At 36.6% G+C, this 20,239-nt stretch overlaps 2 protein-coding genes and 1 long non-coding RNA gene across 3 annotated transcripts; 2 read left to right on the top strand and 1 right to left on the bottom strand.

Annotated features, from left to right (window-relative positions):
* The first annotated feature begins 850 nt into the window (after nt 1–850).
* LOC114914688 (uncharacterized) lies at nt 851–7,219 on the top strand. Its single transcript, XM_029267605.2, has 2 exons — nt 851–1,213; nt 6,803–7,219. Exons 1-2 carry the CDS (start codon nt 866–868, stop codon nt 6,857–6,859), a joined length of 405 nt encoding a protein of 134 aa, XP_029123438.1. The 5' UTR covers nt 851–865; the 3' UTR covers nt 6,860–7,219.
* A 1,803-nt stretch (nt 7,220–9,022) lies between these two features.
* Nucleotides 9,023–12,678, top strand: LOC114914689 (uncharacterized). Its single transcript, XR_003802246.2, has 2 exons — nt 9,023–9,143; nt 12,110–12,678. It is a non-coding gene; the product is annotated as an uncharacterized lncRNA (long non-coding RNA).
* Nucleotides 12,679–13,871: 1,193 nt separating this feature from the next.
* On the bottom strand, nt 13,872–20,193 carry LOC105055104 (SKP1-like protein 1). The gene is made up of 2 exons (XM_010936820.1): nt 19,748–20,193; nt 13,872–14,334 (listed from the first exon to the last, which is right to left on the bottom strand). The coding sequence occupies exons 1-2, from the start codon at nt 20,063–20,065 to the stop codon at nt 14,161–14,163; spliced, it is 492 nt and encodes a 163-aa protein (XP_010935122.1). The 5' UTR covers nt 20,066–20,193; the 3' UTR covers nt 13,872–14,160.
* Nucleotides 20,194–20,239: the final 46 nt, after the last annotated feature.

The raw sequence follows: 20,239 nt of genomic DNA, 5'->3' as shown, positions 1-20,239 counted from the left end.
TACTTCAATTTTTTGGATACAAGCTATACTGCATTGCCTTTCCAGCCCAGGTTCTCGAACTATCTCAATGTTGGGATATATGGGTTGTTTTGTTGTGGTCATTTAGGAATCAAAGAATATTTCAATGAATTGATTTCCTGTACTTGGAACTGGAAGTGATCTGACTTAGATAACTGTACTATTTGTGGGATTTTCCCCCAAAGAACAGAGTATAAGGCAGATTTCAATTTATTGTGCCATTCAGTTGATTTCATGTAGAAAAAATTAATAAAAATGTTTGTGGACTTGGATAAAAGTTGTCATATATCCAGGCTGAACGAGTTTCCTGTAACTTATAGTAGGTTTACTGTAGTGAGGGATTAAACAGCATCGACTGTTTGGTCAGTTAAATAAGAGACTAATTTAGGTCCGATACTAAAACTATTTGATATTCCACTGCAACACCGGCTAAACATCTTGCATCAAGCGGTGAAAGGCAAGGCCTCTAATATTGTTAATAGCAATAGCTGCTCATTCTATAATGTATAGTGAGTGTATTGAGATGAACGTTTGATGAATAGAATCTACAAAAATGAAAGACCGTGATTGGCTGTATGCATGATCGTACGGTGTATTAGTTTTGGAGGCTGAAGAATGATGATTGTTATTATTGAGAAAAATTCCTGGACAGCTAACGAAACCTGGAGTGACAATTTAACTGGCTCCAACCATTAACCGTTTCGGCTCCACTGGGTAAAATCCCGCCATGGTTCGCCATCGACCGCGTCCAGACTCGACCGCTTCGCAATAGACCGACCGGGCAAAGTTCCGGTTCTCTGTCCGGTCTGTCTTGAAAACTTTTTTGAAAAGAAAAAAAAAAAAACCGATGCGATCCATACCGACGTCCTCCTCCCCTGCCGCCTCCGGTCCGTCTCGATTAGACGTCGTCGCGGATGAAGAAGCTAGGTTTTTCAATTTCCCCCGTTCGTCTTCGCAAAACCTAAACACCACCATGGATCTCCTTCAAAGCTACGCGGACAAGATCGACGAAGAAGACGGAGAGCCAGAAGAATCGCGAGGAGAAGAGAAGCGAGGAGGAGGAGAAGGGGATGCTGCGGCGGCGGCCCCTGCCTCGCCAGATTCGGACCCCTCCTCGGCTACTCCCGGCCAAGTCCGCCGCCCCGCGGGTGGACGACACCACCCTCGCCCTCGCCGCCGAGTTAATTGTTGCAGTGTTTAGTTTCCATGACTTGTGGTTGCACTCTGTGTCTTTGGCTCACTTATAGAAAATGACATGTTAACCTTATAATATCATCGGTTGCACTACATAAATTTCCGGACGAGCTGCCATAACGGTTTTCTTCATTAATGCTGGGAGTATGGCCATGGTTTGTCTCTGTTAGAAAGAGCTGGAATTGTCCTTCTTTTGCTCCTTCCTATTAATGTAATATCACACCATCCAAAAGTAGGGAAGAAGGAATTGAAGAAGGTTTGCCAAAATAGAAAAACATAGAAATAAATTTTGGAGAAGTTTAAGACTTCTTTCCTGAGTGCTCGATACAGCCTCTGCAAAAAGCATCGGAGAGTACAAGTTTGGATGTGGCCAAAAGTGGTTATACGTATACTATGTTTATGTTATTTGTGATCTTGTGTTTATAATTTATACTCGAGTATCTATGTACATTAATGGAAACAAACATTTTGGAGCTCAGGTAGCTATCACTAGTGATCCATCTATCCATATGTAGTTTATCTTTGCCTTTCATGATTGTAATGATATGGTGTTGGTGAGTCAAACTTTCCATTAGCTAGACTTTCATCAACATCTTTATTATTTGACTGGTAGGACTGACTATGCTAAAACTTGAACCACCATTCAGCATGCCCCTTTCACCCAAATGTGGTGGAAAGCTTACTTTCCTTTCACTTCAATATCACCATATATAGTGCTTAAACTTATTCAAGCTCTAATTCTCATTTGTGAAAGTTCTCACATTTCTAGAGGGTGGGTTACCCTAATGAAGTACCTCTTATTGGAGGGTGTGCCTACTTTGGTGTGGATATTCCTTTTACCATCCAAGCTTGGGATATGTTTAGCTAATGTTTTCATGATGTTTTGGTAGCTAGTTTGTTAATGATTTTGTATTCCAAAGGTATGGTTCAGAAAAAAAAATGATGCACATGATGGAACGCAAGTTAGGATCAGCAGGTTGGCATTAAGGTGGTTTCCATAGTTATATATTCTTGTGTAGCTAGGGTGGAGGCAAAATATGGAATAACCATCCCTTGTCTCAGCCCTACCTAGTATAAGGAGAAACATCACTGGCTCATGTTTTTGGGTCCTCTGTAATTTAAAGAGTTGTGAGTGACAACATCCTAATGGCTCCTTAAAGAGCTTGGCTAACATGACTTTGTCTTAAAGGTATTGCTTGAAATACAGTTAGTAGACTTGATAAATAAAACTGTTTGATACTCTATTTGCTTTCTCATCCTCTTAAACAACTCCTTCTGGAGATATTTGTGGGCCGCTGTTTGTCCAACAACCATCATTCTTAAGAAACAATGAAATTAAAGAGTATATTGTTGCTCAATTACAAAAAAAAAAAAAAGAAAAAGAGTATTTTGTTACTAGGAGCTTAGTGTTAGCTTGCATTAATATTTGATTTACCTCAATTTACATTAATTAACATTCAACAAAGAGCACTTGCAAATGTTTAAATACAAGATATGTAGCTATATGGTTAAGGAGTTGCTATGTTAGGACTCTTTATAACTACTTACATAAGAGTTCTCTTTTAATTAGGATCTTATAGTTATAGATGCTATATGACTGCTACCCTAAAACACACTTGACATTCATTTGCCAGCTTCATTGTGATGAGACAAAAAAAATAAATCGATCGTGAATCACAATCACAATAGGGGTGACTCACCCCTGTTTCAATCGGATGGAGAGGGAGGGCTCTTCAACGGCCTTGGCCCTCCACCGACCATCCCTGGCCACGATCGGCTCTCCCTCTTCTTCCCCGCCTCTCCCTTTCTCTCTCTTTCTCTCTCTAGTTCACCTTCTCCCATACACCACGGTCATCCACAGCTCGAAGGCGGCCTCCCCAACCTTTCCCTCTCCATCCCTCCCCTTCTCTCTTTTTCTTTTCCTCTCTTTCCTTTGGTGTTCCAAATTCCATGTTTGGACCATATCGCTAAGCTGTCGGTACGGTTTGGCACGTCTAGTTCGGGTCAGTTCAATGAACCATCAGTGAAAGTATCCTACTGAAAGTTGCTATCATATCTCTGTTCACTAATTCCATCCAAGGCTGATTGTTTGGCTTTTCTTTCCTCAATTCTAACAATGGTATGATGAAGAGTTCTAAATCTCATGTGGCTAAGATTTGACATCATTCTCCTGTCGATCAACATGTTGAAGAATAGCTGATGATGAGAGGAAGTGGCTGATTTATCAATTGGTACAATTCAAGCCATGTGACTGACTTCACTGATATGATGTGGTAAATTATGTCCAAGATTATGATGAATTTGTGTGAATTTGGGTTGTTAAGGATGTCTTTAGCTTCTATTTAGTGTAATGATGGGCCCAAATCTCCATCATAGGGAACGTAGTCATAATTCTTATTCTTATCCAATGCCCTCAAGAATAATGCCTGAGAATTATGTTTGATGGGCTTATGGTTAATAAATGATAAGTTGAGGTAGGAGAAGAATAAAGAAGCATGATATTTGATTGCAGAAAAGTAATTTTGAACAAGTATCATGGTCTCGATATCGGCTCCTAGATGGGTACCCAATAGGCAATGTATTGAGTGTTGGTATGCCACATGCCTCAGTACTTATACTCAGTAGAGGGGCATACTGACTCTCAATACCCTACGATGTGGTTTGGTATGCCGTATATCCAATAGTACAATTTTGTATAGAAAACCATGATATTGAATATGTATATAATGAGAATTGTGAGATCACTATCGGTCTTGTGCATTGGAAAGGATATTCAGATGACATTTCTTAAGTTAGATATATTAGAGGTAAATTATCAGACATCATCATTGGCCATGATATCATTATGTACTATGCCGGATGGAATAATAGCATCCAAGGCACAGATGTTTGTAGAATTATTCTGGCATATCCTAAAATTGCATTAGAAATTTTATTTCAGTTTTGTTTCAGTTTAGTGTAGACTAACTTTGTATTTTTTTTTCTTTTTAATTACTTTAGAGTGATATTGACATCATTTATACAACTCTGAGCCAGTGATGTCAAAGACGCCAAAAGACGCACCTCAGGCACTCAGACAGAGCGCCAGAAGGGGTCATCACCCCTTGATGCTTCAAGCGATGCCCCTTTACTCAGGCGCATGCCTTTGGCGCCTTTTAAGGCCTTCTCAGTGAGGCGAGGCGCTTGTCTTTGGCACTTTCATGAACTCTATGATTATTTTTTTTTAAATGGCTGAAAAGTGTAAAAAATCTAAAAGGCCATCCATTTAACTTCTCAGCTCTATTACTAACAGAGGATAAAGTGGTCAATTAATGTGGTAAAATTAGTTTTGAAAAGATAGAGGTTGATTCAGATGAGACAGAAGAAGATATTGAAGGATATAAATCTAATGAAGGAGGAGAAGATAAAAGTGATGACAACCATGCAAGTGGAACAGAATTTGATGATTTCATTGATGAACTTTAGGCTTTAGGGCTATTTATCTTTTTTATTTCATTTATATGATTCCACTTTAGGGCTTTTTATATTTTCTATTTTATTTATAAGACTTCATTGATGAACTATAGGGCTTATTATGTTTTCTGTTTCATTCATGAATTTAGAGCTACCTATGGCTTGTTATCATATACTTTATCTTAAACTAATTGAGCATTTTACTGTTTTATATATGTTTTATGCTTAAATTATTAATTATATGATAATTCATGTTACAATAATTATCTTTAGTTGTTATTTATTTATATATATCATATTTTCTACTTTTTTTTCAAATTTTAGTGCATAACTTCACTCGGACGAGCACTTTTCTAGCGCCTCTCACCTCAAGGCACTAGACCCCCCAAGCGCCTTAAGGGTGCCTTTCACCTTTGACTACCTTGCTCTGAACCACCCCGATGACTCTAGTTGTTTAATGAAGTTGGGGCTTTTATGAAACCATAATAAGCAAAACTTCCAATAGAAATACTTCACTAAAGACATTTAGGACGAAACAGTTTTAATGCAAAAATCTTCTTTCATTGCTCACTCATCCTAATTATTAGGACTGCTATTGTCTCGAGCAGCCTGGCCCAAAATTTCTTTATCTGCAACAAAGATGATCCATGGATGCAAATTGCTTCCTGAAGTATCGGATTATTAGCATATCTGATTTGCTTTGTTGGACATAGGTTTTTTTGCCCATTCTCCTGTTTTCTGCATTACTCTCTTTCATGGCTCCTTAGTGTCAAAGCCATCTACCATATTGCGCAAACAGGCCAGGTTTGTGGCTGTAAATATGATGAATGGCCAGATGCTAAATGTGCTTTATTGGTTTGGTGCTGGTCCTTAACCAAGCAAATAGATGGTTAAGGAAAGGGGAACTTTAGTGGAACACTTACGGACACCTAAAACTTCAATGCTTCCCCATTCATGAACTGCAGTAAGTTTGTAAGAACATTCTTTTATCTTCTTCACTGGCCACTTCATAGACTCATAAGGCTACAGTCACCTCCTTTGATTTCATAAAGACTATCCAAGAAAGTTGAGATATCTAGTGCTTATCATGTTGGAATATATAAGAATTTAAATTCTTGTCAACAACCTTTTCATAGCATACTAAGAAATATTCCTCTGTCAGATCTCAAGGCTTCTCCTGATTTCTTTTAAACTTTTTTCTTTGATGCGTAAGTAGATTCCAATCATCCACATAAAATTAGTCAATTTATTGGTGAATAGCAGGCAGTCTTACATACACACATGTGCATTTGAGATGGGTTTGCGCATGATGTTATTTAAGTTGGCAATTTATGATATCTGTCGAAGCATCCAAAACACACCATCATGGTACAAGTCAAAAGGTTTTGATGCATCTTATGTTTGCATCTGCAGCTGGCAGTTGAATCTTTCTTCATATATCATATTCTGTAGAACAAGATGCAAGTCACCGACTTTTTTCCGATTTTGACACATCTTAGACCCAATGCATTAATTTTGGCCAATTGTGCATTATGCAAATATCTGGTGAAGCACGATCCAATATTCTGTTGAATGTTTACTTATCCACAACAGACCGAGTTGTAGCTGATACGCTGAACTAACCAAGCTTATACCCATCCAGTAGTTCAGTGATGCCAAGCATTTTTGTACTGCAAGACAGGCATGCGGCTTGGCTGCATGCCATCAAGCATTTCAAAAACTGGCCAAAATATTAATGGTTGCTGTAATGTAAGGTGTGAAGAATGTCGGTTGATGATTAAAATGGTAGTTTCATTGGGTAGACAAGAAGAGATAAATCCTTTCAATATTTCAATTGTATACCATGAATGATTATGTAAAAATATTAATGATTACCGTAATATAAGGTGTGAAGAATGTTGATTGATGATTAAAATGGACGAGAGGAGATAAATCCTTTCAATATTTCAATTTTATACCATGGGTAATTATATAAATACTTCTTTGCCTTCTTGAATTATGCTGTTGAACTTCTCAAAATCTCGTGGATCAATGAGCCCTTTTGAAGCAGTAGAAGAAAACTTTCTATTTCCTTGTTTTTTATAATTTTTTTGTTTTTTAACTTCAGAATTCTGAAGCTGTAATTTGTGATATGCAGGGATTAGTTTTCCAGGCACTCTTCAACTTTGCTGATGAGGTTCATCTCAATCGTTAGGTTGGAAGATTGCACACTTAAAGAGTGCTTGCAGTTCTATTCCAGTTGTTTAACGGATACCAGCTGAGTTAATTTGCTTCGGATCATGGCAGTGCCATCATCTAAGTTTTCAAGCTGTCTGCATTAGCTATGACGAACTTGACTGCTAATTCTCTGAGGCTGTTCATCATTGTTGCAGGCATGGTGCCGTTGAACATGTAGTTCATGTAGACTTTTAAGGTGTATTTCTCCGGTGTATGTCCCTGAAAGAAACAGTATATATCCAGAATTTGTTTTGTTTATGCAATAATGACAGGAATTTTTGCACCAACTGGTCCACTTATTATTTTTATTTGTGGCCTCATGGGCGTGATGGGATCATTCTGTCAGTACATGTTCTTCTTTGATTTTTTTTTTTTTTAATAATTGAGGGATCGTTCTGCTTGTTTGTGACTTGGCTTTCATCACGATGGTCGTAGTATTATTAGTGAAAATCCTGCATTCTAATTTGATGGAATTTAGACTTGCCTTTGCCCTGAAGTGAAATTATTGGTGGAATCAAATGCACCCGCTCGTCTGAAAGCTTAAACTTAGTTAAATTTATGATGCTGCAAAACCTGATACGCATCCTACACAAAATCCTAATGTACATTAAGAAACTGGAGTGCTACCGCACCCCTCTTAATAACATTTTTTTTTTTTTTCATAGCAACATTTCAAGAAGCTGGAGCTGTCTAGATTTTTCTTCCATGATTCAAGGTCGGAGGATTTAAATTATGGGATTGGTGCTGTGCATCTTCCATTACGAATTTACTCGGAAGGTTGCGAGTTCTAACATCAGGAATTCATATGAGCATGCGAATGCAGAGCTTATGTGCTTTGGCTTGTGAAGCTTTATATAGTGTTTGCATATCGTACGAAGTCTATAATGATGATATGTGATTGAACCAGACAGATTTGAAGAATAGAGAATTTAGACTCTCTTTTTCTCATCGTGCTGAGCAACTGTTGTATTTTTTTTTTCTTTTCCTCTTTTTATGGATTTAGATAGATTTGTCATTTTAAGAAGTTAGACCTTTTGTGCAATGAGAAGATTCTTTAAAACGGATCATCATTTTAAAACATCATTATAAATTATTTTGGTGGTTAAGAGATTTGTATTTTGCTTAATGGTTGGGGGTTTGATTCAGCTTTTAAGTAGTAATTTAATTTAATTTTTTTAAGCCTATTTTATGATGTTAAAAATATCATTTCATAAGTCTAGTAATGCTGTAATGGTAGTTTAATGGTGCTATCTAAGGTAATATGTTGGGATAAACATGCAAAATTTAAATTCTTTCTGAGTTAGTTTTGTAAATGTAAAAATAACATTTTGTAGATCTGATCATACTTTAATTAGAGTTTGATAGTGCCCAGTGAAAAAATGGCAAGAATGAATATACAAAATAATTTTCTATAAAAATATGTATGTAAGAGAAAGATTCAATTTGATATCTGTATAACATCTTCTCTTCTGAGTATTACGTATGTAAATATATTTTATTATAATTGAAATAAAAATAAATTGATTATTGAATATAATTGATATTGATAAATTATAAATCAATTTTGATTTTGTTATACCATCAAGAAAACATAATTTGAGATACAAATTTAAGAATTATTTATTAGTTTAAACTTCAAAGGCAAAACTAGTTATCAGTTGCAACTTTCCATGAACTTTCCCACCTGCAATCAAAAATCTACTTTTTCTCTTTCCAATAAAGAGATAAGGAATTTTCTAAGCAACCCGTCTTTTGAATCTAAATTGGATAGTGAATTTAAGGGTAAGCACACAAATTATAATTTTATAGGATAAATTTACAATTGTACAATTTTATGGGAGTGTATATATACTTAAAAATTCTAATTATATATATATATATATATATATATTGTAAAAATATAGTTATTATCATAATAGAATATTTTGTATTCTACCATAAGGGCCATCATTTTTTTGTTACGCTCTATCCGCGAGTTTTTTCGTTATGATCCTGCTACAACGCTGTTATAATAGTTATTACTTTAATATTGAATAAATTAAAATAGGATATGGAATAGATAACTTTTACCACGGTCAGTTTCGGTGAGTCCGTTATAACGGAACAACGCCGTTACGAAAACACGTCGACAAATTAGGGATAGGAAAAATGGAGCCTTAATTAAGGGCGCGTCCAATAGAGGAGGAGAAAGCGAGCGAGCGAGAGCGTGCGCACGGCGGCGAAGGTCGTAGAGGACGCAAGAGGCGGCATAAACACTAAAGGTAATATTTATCAAGGTTAGTGCTGATCAAAATTGTTCCTTAGAGACTTCTCTGGAAGTGTTTCGATCTATTCTCATCTTGTGGAGTTCGGGATTTTAGGTTTTAAACCACCCGGTGATTGCTTTATTTAATAGGGTTCCGCGACTTCTTGCTCGTAATTTTGGACTTGTTAAATTTTAAGTGACTGTTTTCCTTCAATCATCCATTAAAATTTGATCGACACATTTGGAAAAGCATTGCTAATTTGTAATTAATCTAAATCTATATTAGAAGTTCCGGTATTAGAAATTTAATTTGGAGGATTGGAATTTTCTCTGTTAATCTTGTGGGAATGCAATAACTTTAGGGATGAGATGAGGTGATGAGAAGAAAAAGAACAACTTAATCACTTGGAAAGGAATAAAACGGGAAAGATGGGACATGTTAAGAGTGAAATTACGAGAAGAGGGAAGCAGCAAACTATCCATTTAGCCAGCAAACAGTGTTCATATGCTTTAAAAATGGAAGGTGTGTCTACGTGGCCTGGTCATCTCCATAGAAGTTTCCTCTTTCGATGGTTTCCATTATTCTCTTTGCCTCGTTGATCCTTGCAAGGCCTTCTGTTCAAGTTTGGTTATCATTTGATTCTTCTAAATGACTTTGATATTACCTTTTTAAACTACCATAGTTGGAATCTGCCAAGAGTGCTACACTCGGTTCAGAATCCTCGCTTTGGAATCTCTTCCAAATCTCACTTCCTCACCTGCTTCCCGTACTCTCTCTCTCTAAGAAGAAAAATAGAGAGCTCCATTTTCCTACTCATGTTCCAAGCAACTAAGGATTGGACAACTGTGTCATTACCTTCTTTTGCCCAATATCTCATTGTACATGTTATGGGATAGCTCGCTAGTATTCAATTTTAGTAATCTTAAAATTTTACATAGGTTGCCATAATCTTGCTTGTCACCTTATTTATGTAGAATCAAGCATCGACGGTGGTTGTCTTACTCTGCTTGCGTATGGTTCTGAAAATACTGGCCTTATCTCTGGTTTCTTAGGGTTTTGCAACTTCAACATTTGCCTCTTAAGCTTTCCACTTATAGCAAGATCCTTCCCATGCCTTACTCTATCATCAGTCCATGTAGGTCATGTGATTATCTTTCCATTGTTGGTATTTCTTGTTCATAGCCTTGCCACATTATCTGGATGTGGCGCCATTACTACATATATCACTTTTTAGTTGACAGTGTTGCTATGTTGCTTTTCTCAATAATGTGCTTTTCTTCTGATGCGGGTCATGATTTGATTAGGTATAATTATAAATCTTGGTTACTTCATTTTTCAGACCTTTTCTTCCTGTTATATTTGCCATTTTTCTAAGTTTCACATGTTAGATCAGACCACAGCTTGATTGACATTATTTTATATTTTAGGGTCTTGTTTAACTCTTAAAAAAATAAGCAAGTGGAGTATGTGCTTAATTTCCTTCTCCTTTTTTTTTTTCCACAGACCATATTTCTGCACAGGGTTCCAGGAGAACCAATACCTTTTTCCTTAATTTATAATTGTCAAGTTATGCTTAGGAATGGTCTTTAAGTATTATACTGTCGTAGAGTTGTTTTATCAAATTTACAGTTATAAAAGGAGGAGAGAAAATGGTGTATAACAGCTTGGATAATGAGTGAAAGAAATTAGATTCCTAATTCTCCTCTCTTCATTTCTTTTTTTGAGTTCGATGATTTGTTCTAAACTGTATATAAAGTTGCCCCTGGATCATACTTCAGTTCCTCATGCAGATTTTTATTGCATGGAATCCTAAAAGCATATTAACTTGGAGATATGGAATTTATTTTAGACTTGAGGTGTATTATCACTTTATGTTATGTTTATGTATGAGTGTATTCTTAGTTTATATACCATAGGTTCATGAGGTCCATGGATAGGGCACTTGGTGTGGTGTCTTAGTCATAGGATGTTAGCACTTCACCTACTTTTTGCATTAATTCTGAACGAGATAGTACATTTTCACTGAACTCTCTCTCTTTCTCTGTGTGTTATACTACCACTCAATTAAGATGACAAAATGTTTATCAATTGGTGAAATGGAAGTGTTTTGAAGGATTAGGTGCTTGACAAGATGTTTTTCAAAATTGAGGAAGTGCAACTTGCTAGACTAGGAGGCAAGTGTGATAGTCTTATAGAAAGATTAGTGTTCAGAATGTGATATGCATGTGTATTGTTTTGAAGGATTAGGTGCTTCAGAAGATGTTTTCAAAATTGAAGAATTGAAACGTGCTAGACTAGGATGCAAGTGCTATAGTCCTATAGAAAGATTAGTGGTTCAAAATGTGATATGGATGTGTGTACTAATTATTATGCATCACCTCTTTGCAAGAATATCTTGCTGGTATAAGGAAAACTTCTGAAGTGTAATATGTACTAAGTGGCACATATATTAAAGGATCTGAGGATTTTTCTTCTTTCCTGGAGCTGGGTGTTGGGTTTATTGACTCCTAATAGGGAGATATTGTTAGGTATTCTTTGAGAGAATAATTAGTTGGCAGGAAATGGAATTCCATATTTTTTTGGTATTTCTTTAATGGTCCATTTATCATGTGAAAGCTGAGAACTATATGTTTTGTTTGATTTTTTTTTTTTTTTTGAGAAAACTATATATTTTGTCTGATGACTTAAAAAATATGTTTCAATTCATAAGTGTTTTGTTTGAAAGGAAATCATTTTTTTTTTAACATTCATTTTGGTTTTTCAGAAAAATCTAAAAAAAAAGTTAAACATGAAGCCTTTCCCACCTTGCATCCCCAATATATTCTCTTGCAGCAATGATGAACCTAGGAAATACTTAGCCCATCAAATTGTATACTTTGCTTTGAGAAATGCCTCTCATGTTTCTTGACTGCTAGGGTGCACCACTAAGATGCCGGTGAAATTTGTTACCCTGTGCTTTTGTGTGTTTATCTGTTATGCAGGCCATTGCTAATGGAAGATCAACTTCATGATGCTCTGCATTCTGAGCCCACAGTCAAAGCCACCCTGTGTCTTGGGTCAGAATTATTCTCTGTTAATTCAGAAACAGGCATTCTATCTGAACAGTTGGCTACAATGAAGGAGAAGAGTATGTGCATCCTAAAAGACTACATCACCAAACACAATGCCCCAAATGATGTTCCTGATGAAGCTCTTGAGGGGTCTTCAGGAGATGAAAGTGAAGAACTTGACAATCCACCGAAGAAGTCCAAGAAGCAAAAATAGCTGCCTTGCAATCTTTGGATGGGTAAAAGATCCAAAAGAAACCACGAGTGTGATGTGAATGCAGTGCTGATTATAGATATAGCAAAGGCCTTGTATTATTGTTCATACGTTTCCAGAGATCTGGACAATTATGTATTAGCAAAGTTAGAGTCTCTTTCTTGTGCTTTTTTTGAAAGGCATGATTTTTCAGTGTTGTCTTTGTAGGATGTAATATGAGTATATCCAGGTTAAGATTGATCCTAGTCATTATCATTATTTTAATATGGCTGATCTTTTTTGATGTCAATATTGTAAAACTTTTCTTGGAAGGCATGATTTTTCGATGTTATCTTTGTCAGATGTAACATGGGTATATCAAGGTGAAGATTGATCCTAGTTATTATCATTATTTGCTGAGCTTAAGTTCCAAAGCACAACATGGAGAGGGTGGTGATCAACTTAGCTCTCCGGATTGGGTTATCGTTTTTGATGTTGGTATGGTAAATCGATTTGGAGTCAAATGGATAAGGTTTGCGGTCTATGGAATGTTAAACTGTTGCCGCCATCTTGGCAATTGATAAAAGAAGTGTGAGTTGGGTCATTCAATATCCACTTCGCAAGATTCAGTAATTGTAGCATATCATGCTTGCTCATGTATGGTGCTACCGGTGTGCTGGATCATCATACTGCTTGGTATTTAAGTTAAATTTTTTGCCGCCATCTTAATCATGTGCAATTAATACGAAGTATTCGGTGGGTGATGAAAGATGCATTTGCTCATGTACGGTACTCTGGTGTGCTGCATCATCGTATTACCAGGTAAGCGGGACTCCATTGCAAGGGTTACTGTTGTTCATTGACCAACCTTTTCCAATACTGACGAAAGAAGCTCTCTTCTCTCTCTCTGAAAATGAACCAAACAGCTAGATCCCGGAGAACCTCCGGCAATTTTGACTAATCCTAGGTCACCTAGCCAAAGCTGAGCTTCTTAGGAGTCCCAGCATTAAATCGTTTTCCCCTAGAAGCTGATTTGAGCTGAGTCAAGGCCGAGTTGCTTCTTTTGCGGTCAGAACAACAGCACATGGTTTGTTTGATTTGCCTGAAATCAGCCTGATTCTGTCTCATGCAGCCAGACCTTGAACTCCGGTTGGCAATACTAAATCAACTTCAAAATAATCGGCCTTTAATAAATTAAAAAAAAAAAACTTTCGGCAATATGATAATGCTGTCCATTTCAACCATCACTACCTCACAAACGTAAGGAACACGAGAATTTTAAAGCTGCAGTCAGAAGTATCCATTCCCACCTGAAAATTAAAAGAACAGCAATGCAACTTCATGCTGACCCACATTCATATGAAAACCTACCGGAGAGAAACCTACCGCTTGGCAATAGAGACTCGTGTACTGCATGATTTCTGTTTCAATTCATCATGTGTATCTATATTTGAGTTTTCCATGAACAATATAAAACTAGGCAGACATTCACGACAGCAAACATTGAAATGCTAACAGCATCATGTATCTATAAACAAAATCAAGGAAATCTGATATGATCATCAAAGTTGGATACTTCAAAGGCAAGTCACACACAAATTATCCAAATGAGGTTTGCAAGGAGTCATGTCCATAACTAGCAACCAACCCAATTTACTTTGCTCAGCTCCCAACAAAGTAATAGCATCATATAAAAGTCCAATATTTCTTCAGGCCAGCAATCTAAAACATCATCAACCCAATGCCAGCAACCCACCTATCAGATAAATATCATGTCCAATTTCAATTCCATTCATTCAAAGGCCCACTGGTTCTCTCTCCGGACCTCTTCCTCTTCTTCTGGAGTGAAGTCATTTTTTATGTTGAAGGTTTTGCGGATCTCTTCAGGGGTCTTCCCCTTGATCATATCAGCCACGGTTTGGCAGGTCAGATCCAGTAGGCCTTTAATATTTAGATAGTTTGCAGCCTGGAAATTTCCAAAAAAGAGGAACTATAATAGAGAACGATAACATTCTAACAATTCAAAAACTAAACAAATGCAGAAATAAATCTTGAAGCAAATGAATTCTGGTTTGAAAATATATATATATAATGCTTATAAGCAAGGAAGGACAAAATCTACTAAAGGCAAGCAGAACACAGGTTGCAGCTAATAATCATAACAATGTGAAGTCGTAATAGGGGAAAATATTGCATTAGTTCTAAAATCCTAAACCAATCCCACTCACCCTCCAGTCCCTGGAATAACCCCAAAAATGGGATATAGATCAAGATCATTCCACAGTGATAAAACAATAACAGTTGGAGTAACATGTGATTGAAACGTAAAACACAGTAACAGGACATACGATAACCATGTCCTGTGACACACAACATTTTAAATTTCAAGTAGCATAACCAGGACACGGACAAACATTGCCTTGGTACACTGCAACCTGTATCATACAGGTCAAAAGGATATCCCGCAAAATAAAAGAATGCAAAATTGCAAATTTGATAAAAAATGTATTATGGATGACCGTTATTCTATTCATGTCACATTATGCTTTTGAAGGCAGCGTAATATATTACATATACATAACAGTATTTTCCTGATGGTCATTACTTAGCCAGTACCATCATTGTGACAAATAAGGAGAATCACCGCCATTATTCACATTTTCATTGTTCATTACATTCAAATCAAATATGTAATATATGATTTTAGTTTAATATACAAAACAGGCCTCTGAATATATACATATACATAATAGGTATTTTACTGATGGTCATTATTTAGCCAGCACCATCACTGTAACAAATAAGGACAATCACAGCCATTATTCACATTTTCATTTTTCATTAAATGTTTTGAAAGAATAATCTATGTCAGCACTATGAATAGTCAGTATCACATAGAGGAATTATTTCATGTTAAAAATGACATACAACAACTAGATAACAGAACAAATTTTATGCCAAAAAAGTCATAATTTTATTAGTTCCAAAGAGATTTGGCTCAAGGCTTGACTGGGAAAGAATGGTAGTGATTTCCTGGGAAGAATAATAATATTTTAGTTTCAGAAGGTTCCTATTACTAGGGTTACCTGCATTCTTCAACCTTAGAATACACAAGGCAACAAGAAACCCATGGTAACAGCTCATCTTAGGTCATGAACAACTTGAATAATAAAAGAAAATTAGACACTCATTGCCACAATAACCATATCTAATCCCCTCGTGCACTAGTAAAACTACAACAATGTACTCCAGCCAACAAAAGTTAAAAGTCCCACTATCCAATGAACCTACAACAACAAGTGCATAAAAACAAGTAACAACACCAGTTGATCTTGACATAGACATGAATTGTGTAACATTGAAGTATATATTTTCATGATTCCCTAGATAGTAATCATGAAATAGATGCCTCAGATTAATATAAGGACAAATTCCGGCAGCAAATGAATAAATAAATACAATACTAAAGTAAAATTATCTGACGGAACTGGATACCAGAAAATAGTCAAGGACAGACTGTTCTTTCATTCAGAATTCTCTCCCCCAACATCCATGCTGAGTGATCCAAATACAATAACAAACCCTGCAGAACCTACCAGTCTTTCATCAAGGAAGCATAATCATACCACTAAACCAGACAATTTTTTTTTTTTGTTAAAAAAGAACTCATGTATTGCATCATGTAATGCATCTTAGCATGTTCTGTTACAAGATTGATACTCATCCAGACAGGTAATATGGCGAATCATCACCCAACTTCACTGTGCATAATTCCAACTCTCCACTCTTGACAGTATGAACAAATGCCAATCACGAAAAAACTTGGAGAAAATTCATGATGCTACTGCATGCTCTTTCAAGTTCTCTCTCCAGGATCAAGTAACCATAACTCAAAATAATTTGCCAAACGCCCCCAAGGAAACAAAGCTCATACCAGCAATGGTGCCACAGAAGCAAGAAGGATATCTGTTCAATATCTTCTGCATATGACAATTAAAAGTACAAATGGGACCCAAGAAGAGTGCCACACACCAGGTGCCTAACATGTCAGACATTTAACCTATCAAGTATTAAAGAGGGGACTGTATTTACAGTTTTCAAACTTATGGAGGCATCAGATGTCAAAATGTATGTCGAAATGCAATTCATGCTTCAAGTACTAAAAGTTGGTTACATTTTTAACACAACTGCTTCATCACAGAATTGAGACTCGACTTTGGTTACTAATAATTCACAGTAATTGAATGGATGGTAATTGATGTTTCCATGACCCTATGTAGGAATTTAAGATGTTGAAAGAAGCCTTAGAAAGCAAGGTACACTCATCATCCTCACAATAATTATTTCCTTAAAGTATGGCTTTTTTTTTGCCTGGTGGCCCCCTTTTGTTTTATTTTCTTTTATGTTTTCTCCCCTTTCCTGGGGCGGTGGGGTGGGGGTGGGCTGGGGTTTGCATGCTTGAACCTCCTTTCTTTCTCTTTTTCCCTTTTAAAACTTCTTTAAAAGGCTAGAGAGTACTCCACATTAGAAAGATTACTTCCTATAGAGTTTCTTCTAGTAGTATTGCTATTGTTACAATAATTCCACAAAATGTCCAGAAATTGCTTCTTGAAGGCTAAACATACCACCCATTGGATTGCATAAATCATTTAAAAAAAAAAAAATCTAACCCATACTTTAAGTTTTGTATTAAATCAACTCAGTTGATAACCATGATTTTCTTGCTCATTTCTTTTCTTATAAATTGGACACAGGAATAACTGAAGAAAAATGTTGAAGTAGTCCAAAATTATTGATTGTCTAAATCTTAAAGAAAGGATCCATCACATAATACTTTTTTTTTTTAAACCAATTCAGTTAGTAACCAATCTATTTTCTTACACATTGGACTAGTCAACAACTAACAAAAAATTGTAGTCTTTTTCTTCATATATTTATACTCTTACGAAGCATAGGATGATATGTACATTATAAAAACAATTCAAAAGGCTACGGAAGTCTGAAATATTACATGAACAAGTGATTCCTGACTACAAGAAATGCTACAATCTAAGCCAAAACCCTTATTCTAGTTCAAAAAAACGAAAAAAGAAAAAGATAAGCAACCGTATCTAGTCAAACATGCTTAAAAGAAATGACACTAATAAGCCAGATAATGAATAAGTATATCATCTATGATCAATTAGGTTAATTTCCGCAGAAACTGGGAAAAGCAATTGAAACTGGTCAAAAGCTGCAACAAAATTAATCAATTTGAACAAAACCAGCTGAATGCCAAAACCAAGTGTAGGCTTCAACTTGGCTGCTGTGTTACATGTCAGTTTTGATTGTCGGTTCAATGTGCATGTCCAAGTGTCGGATCTTTTCAATATCTAAGAATTTCTTCTTATGGAGCCATGTCCAAGCGTGGTACCAATGTCTTTGAAAGCAACTACTTCAGGCTATATCCAAAGTTAATGGTAACATAGCTTGGTCCTGGTTAAAACTTGGCACTCCAGCCAAAATAGGTCAATTGTAACAAGAAGTTAAACTTTTAAAAATATGAGTAGACACCGGTGCAATCATTATAACTAATATCCTTAATGGTGCATTTTCAAATAAAAGTCTCATGTAAAATTTGTGAGGGTTTCCCTCCTAAATATATATTATTCTTTCACCTTTCTCTCTGCCATCTTCTTCCTTCCAATCATGCATATATAGCCAATGATAACAAAAGTATATTGAAGATAATGAACCAACAAATGAGATCAAACTAAGGGCTCGTTCTTTGGGAGGCATGAAACTTACCTAGAAATCTGCATCTTCCTAGATAAGTGTTACCCATGCAACACTTAGATGGCAAAATCATTTACCCATATTCTTTATGCATGGAAAGTTGCTCCGGAATCTGTTACCCATGTTCTTTGCATTACAATTTTCCTGATAAGTTTCTAAGATTTATCCATCTTTTCCATAATGCCTTTTATGCTTCTAGGCCCAATTTGCACACTTATCATGTAATGCCCCTTTATGGCTGAAACCCAATTTCCTCATACCAAACTAAGCTTTTGGCTCATGCAAAACTGGGAGGGCTAGATGATACACAGGCATCACAAAACAATCAAAAATGCATTCAATTAAACACAAATAAAGAAAAAAAATATATCTACATGATCAACTATGGGAAAAAATAAAAAATGAAAATTTTAGTACCTAAAAATAATATGAAAAGTATCTTGACTCTTGAGAAACATAGGCCAACAAGATCTATAATCATCGGCGAGAGAAAAAAATGTAAAACTCTCTAAATGAAAGGAAGAGGAGGAGATTTTAATTAAGAAATATCAGACTCACCAGAATCTGCCGACCTTTTGGCCCAAAACTACCTGGGGATTACATTGATGCCGCCTCGGTTCGGGTTCGTTAGAGATGAAAAGAGCAAGCAAGAAGTTAGGGTTTATTAGTGTATCGGTATAAGGGGGCATTTTGGGAATAGAAAATAGGCCACTCCAGCTAATGGAAAACCAACTTACCCATCTCCCAGGTGGGTAAGTGTTTTCGCCTATTTCATGAGTAAATGCGTAGCAACCTCATTTTTGTTTATGAGAGCATGCGAATTTGGGAAAGTTGGCCAATGGCTTGGTCAACAGGAAAGTAGACCAACTTCCCCGTTGACCAACTTTCCCATGACATTTTATCCGAAAGAACGGAGCCTAAAGGTCCTAGATGGTAATAATTGTGATAGCACAAAGCAAATCAGATAACCATTAAACCTCTCAAAACTAGCGTACCCTAGTCATTCCCTCTCTGAAGAACCAAATCCAACTAATGAATTCAAATCAATGGGGGCTAGCAAAATGATGTTATCTCCATTGATTTCATCAAAACTACCGTCACTAAACCACCTATACACCTTATGAAACAAATACAAAGATAAAACCTTGATTAAACAAACTTGTATATCCTTTTAAGGACCTTTGGCAGTGATACACATATATTAACAGTCAGACCAGCAATTTTTTTCAAATATAAAGCAATCAAAAGCAACAAGGAAAGTAGGGCTTGGCAATCTCATCGAACGTCACAAATATATCAACCTATGAAATCAGATCAGGCATTCACATTTATATTCAATTAAAAGAAACATCCAGAAAAGATTAGTCAAATACGGGATCTATACAAAATAACACCCCAGCACACAAACCAAAAGAAACCCCAGTCAATGTACCTACAGAAAAAAGGCCAACACAAATCATCAAACCAGAGAATAATAAAAATAGATAGACAGATCAACATGGAAATCCTAACCCTAAATTATCATGAAATAAGTAAATCACTAAACCCTAACACGATGTATATTTAAAAAAAGGGGAACAAGATGTAGGGGCAGCGGATCTGACCAGGATGAGGTCGAAGAGGGTGGCCTGATCGACCTTGACAAACTCGGCATCCCAAGACTTGAGCTCATCGTCGGCTGGCTTGGAGGAGGTGTCATCGGCGGTGGACCTGGAAGAGGCAGCAGCGAAGTCGACATGCCTCTTGCAGTACTCAATCACTTTGGAGAGGATCTTACTGGTGACGTTGGGGAGGGGGATGCCGTTGCTGGCGCAGTCATCCTCGATCATATGCTTGATCGTTTGGGACTCCATAGCTACCGCTTCCTCCACTTCGAAGACCTCGCCGTCGGAACTCTTCAGGGTGATCTTCTTCTCCGCCATAGCCGCCGGGATCGCTCGCCGGAGAGAAGGGAATGAAGGAGGAGGAAACCCTAGGAGAGAATAACGAAATGGTGCGGTTGCCCTATTTTTTCTTCGTTTTGCCTTCGTTTCCTCGGTCGCCGTACGAGATATCTAGAAGGATCTCGGGGAATATTACACTTTGCCCCCTCGATT

The sequence above is a fragment of the Elaeis guineensis genome, chromosome 12, assembly GCF_000442705.2.
Source record: "Elaeis guineensis isolate ETL-2024a chromosome 12, EG11, whole genome shotgun sequence".
Taxonomy (NCBI): domain Eukaryota; kingdom Viridiplantae; phylum Streptophyta; class Magnoliopsida; order Arecales; family Arecaceae; genus Elaeis; species Elaeis guineensis.
The sequence above is the reverse complement of the archived record's forward strand: the minus strand, read 5'-3'. Positions and strand labels throughout refer to the sequence as shown.

Bases quoted from the DNA above. Each gene is read 5' to 3' on its own strand.
- LOC114914688 (XM_029267605.2), top strand. From the start codon at position 866: ATGCGATCCATACCGACGTCCTCCTCCCCTGCCGCCTCCGGTCCGTCT. The intron at 1,214-6,802 runs GTTTAGTTTCCA...TGTGATATGCAG, and splicing joins GCCGAGTTAATTGTTGCAGT to GGATTAGTTTTCCAGGCACT.
- LOC105055104 (XM_010936820.1), bottom strand. From the start codon at position 20,065: ATGGCGGAGAAGAAGATCACCCTGAAGAGTTCCGACGGCGAGGTCTTC. The intron at 14,335-19,747 runs GTCAGATCCGCT...GGAAATTTCCAG, and splicing joins CCCTCTTCGACCTCATCCTG to GCTGCAAACTATCTAAATAT.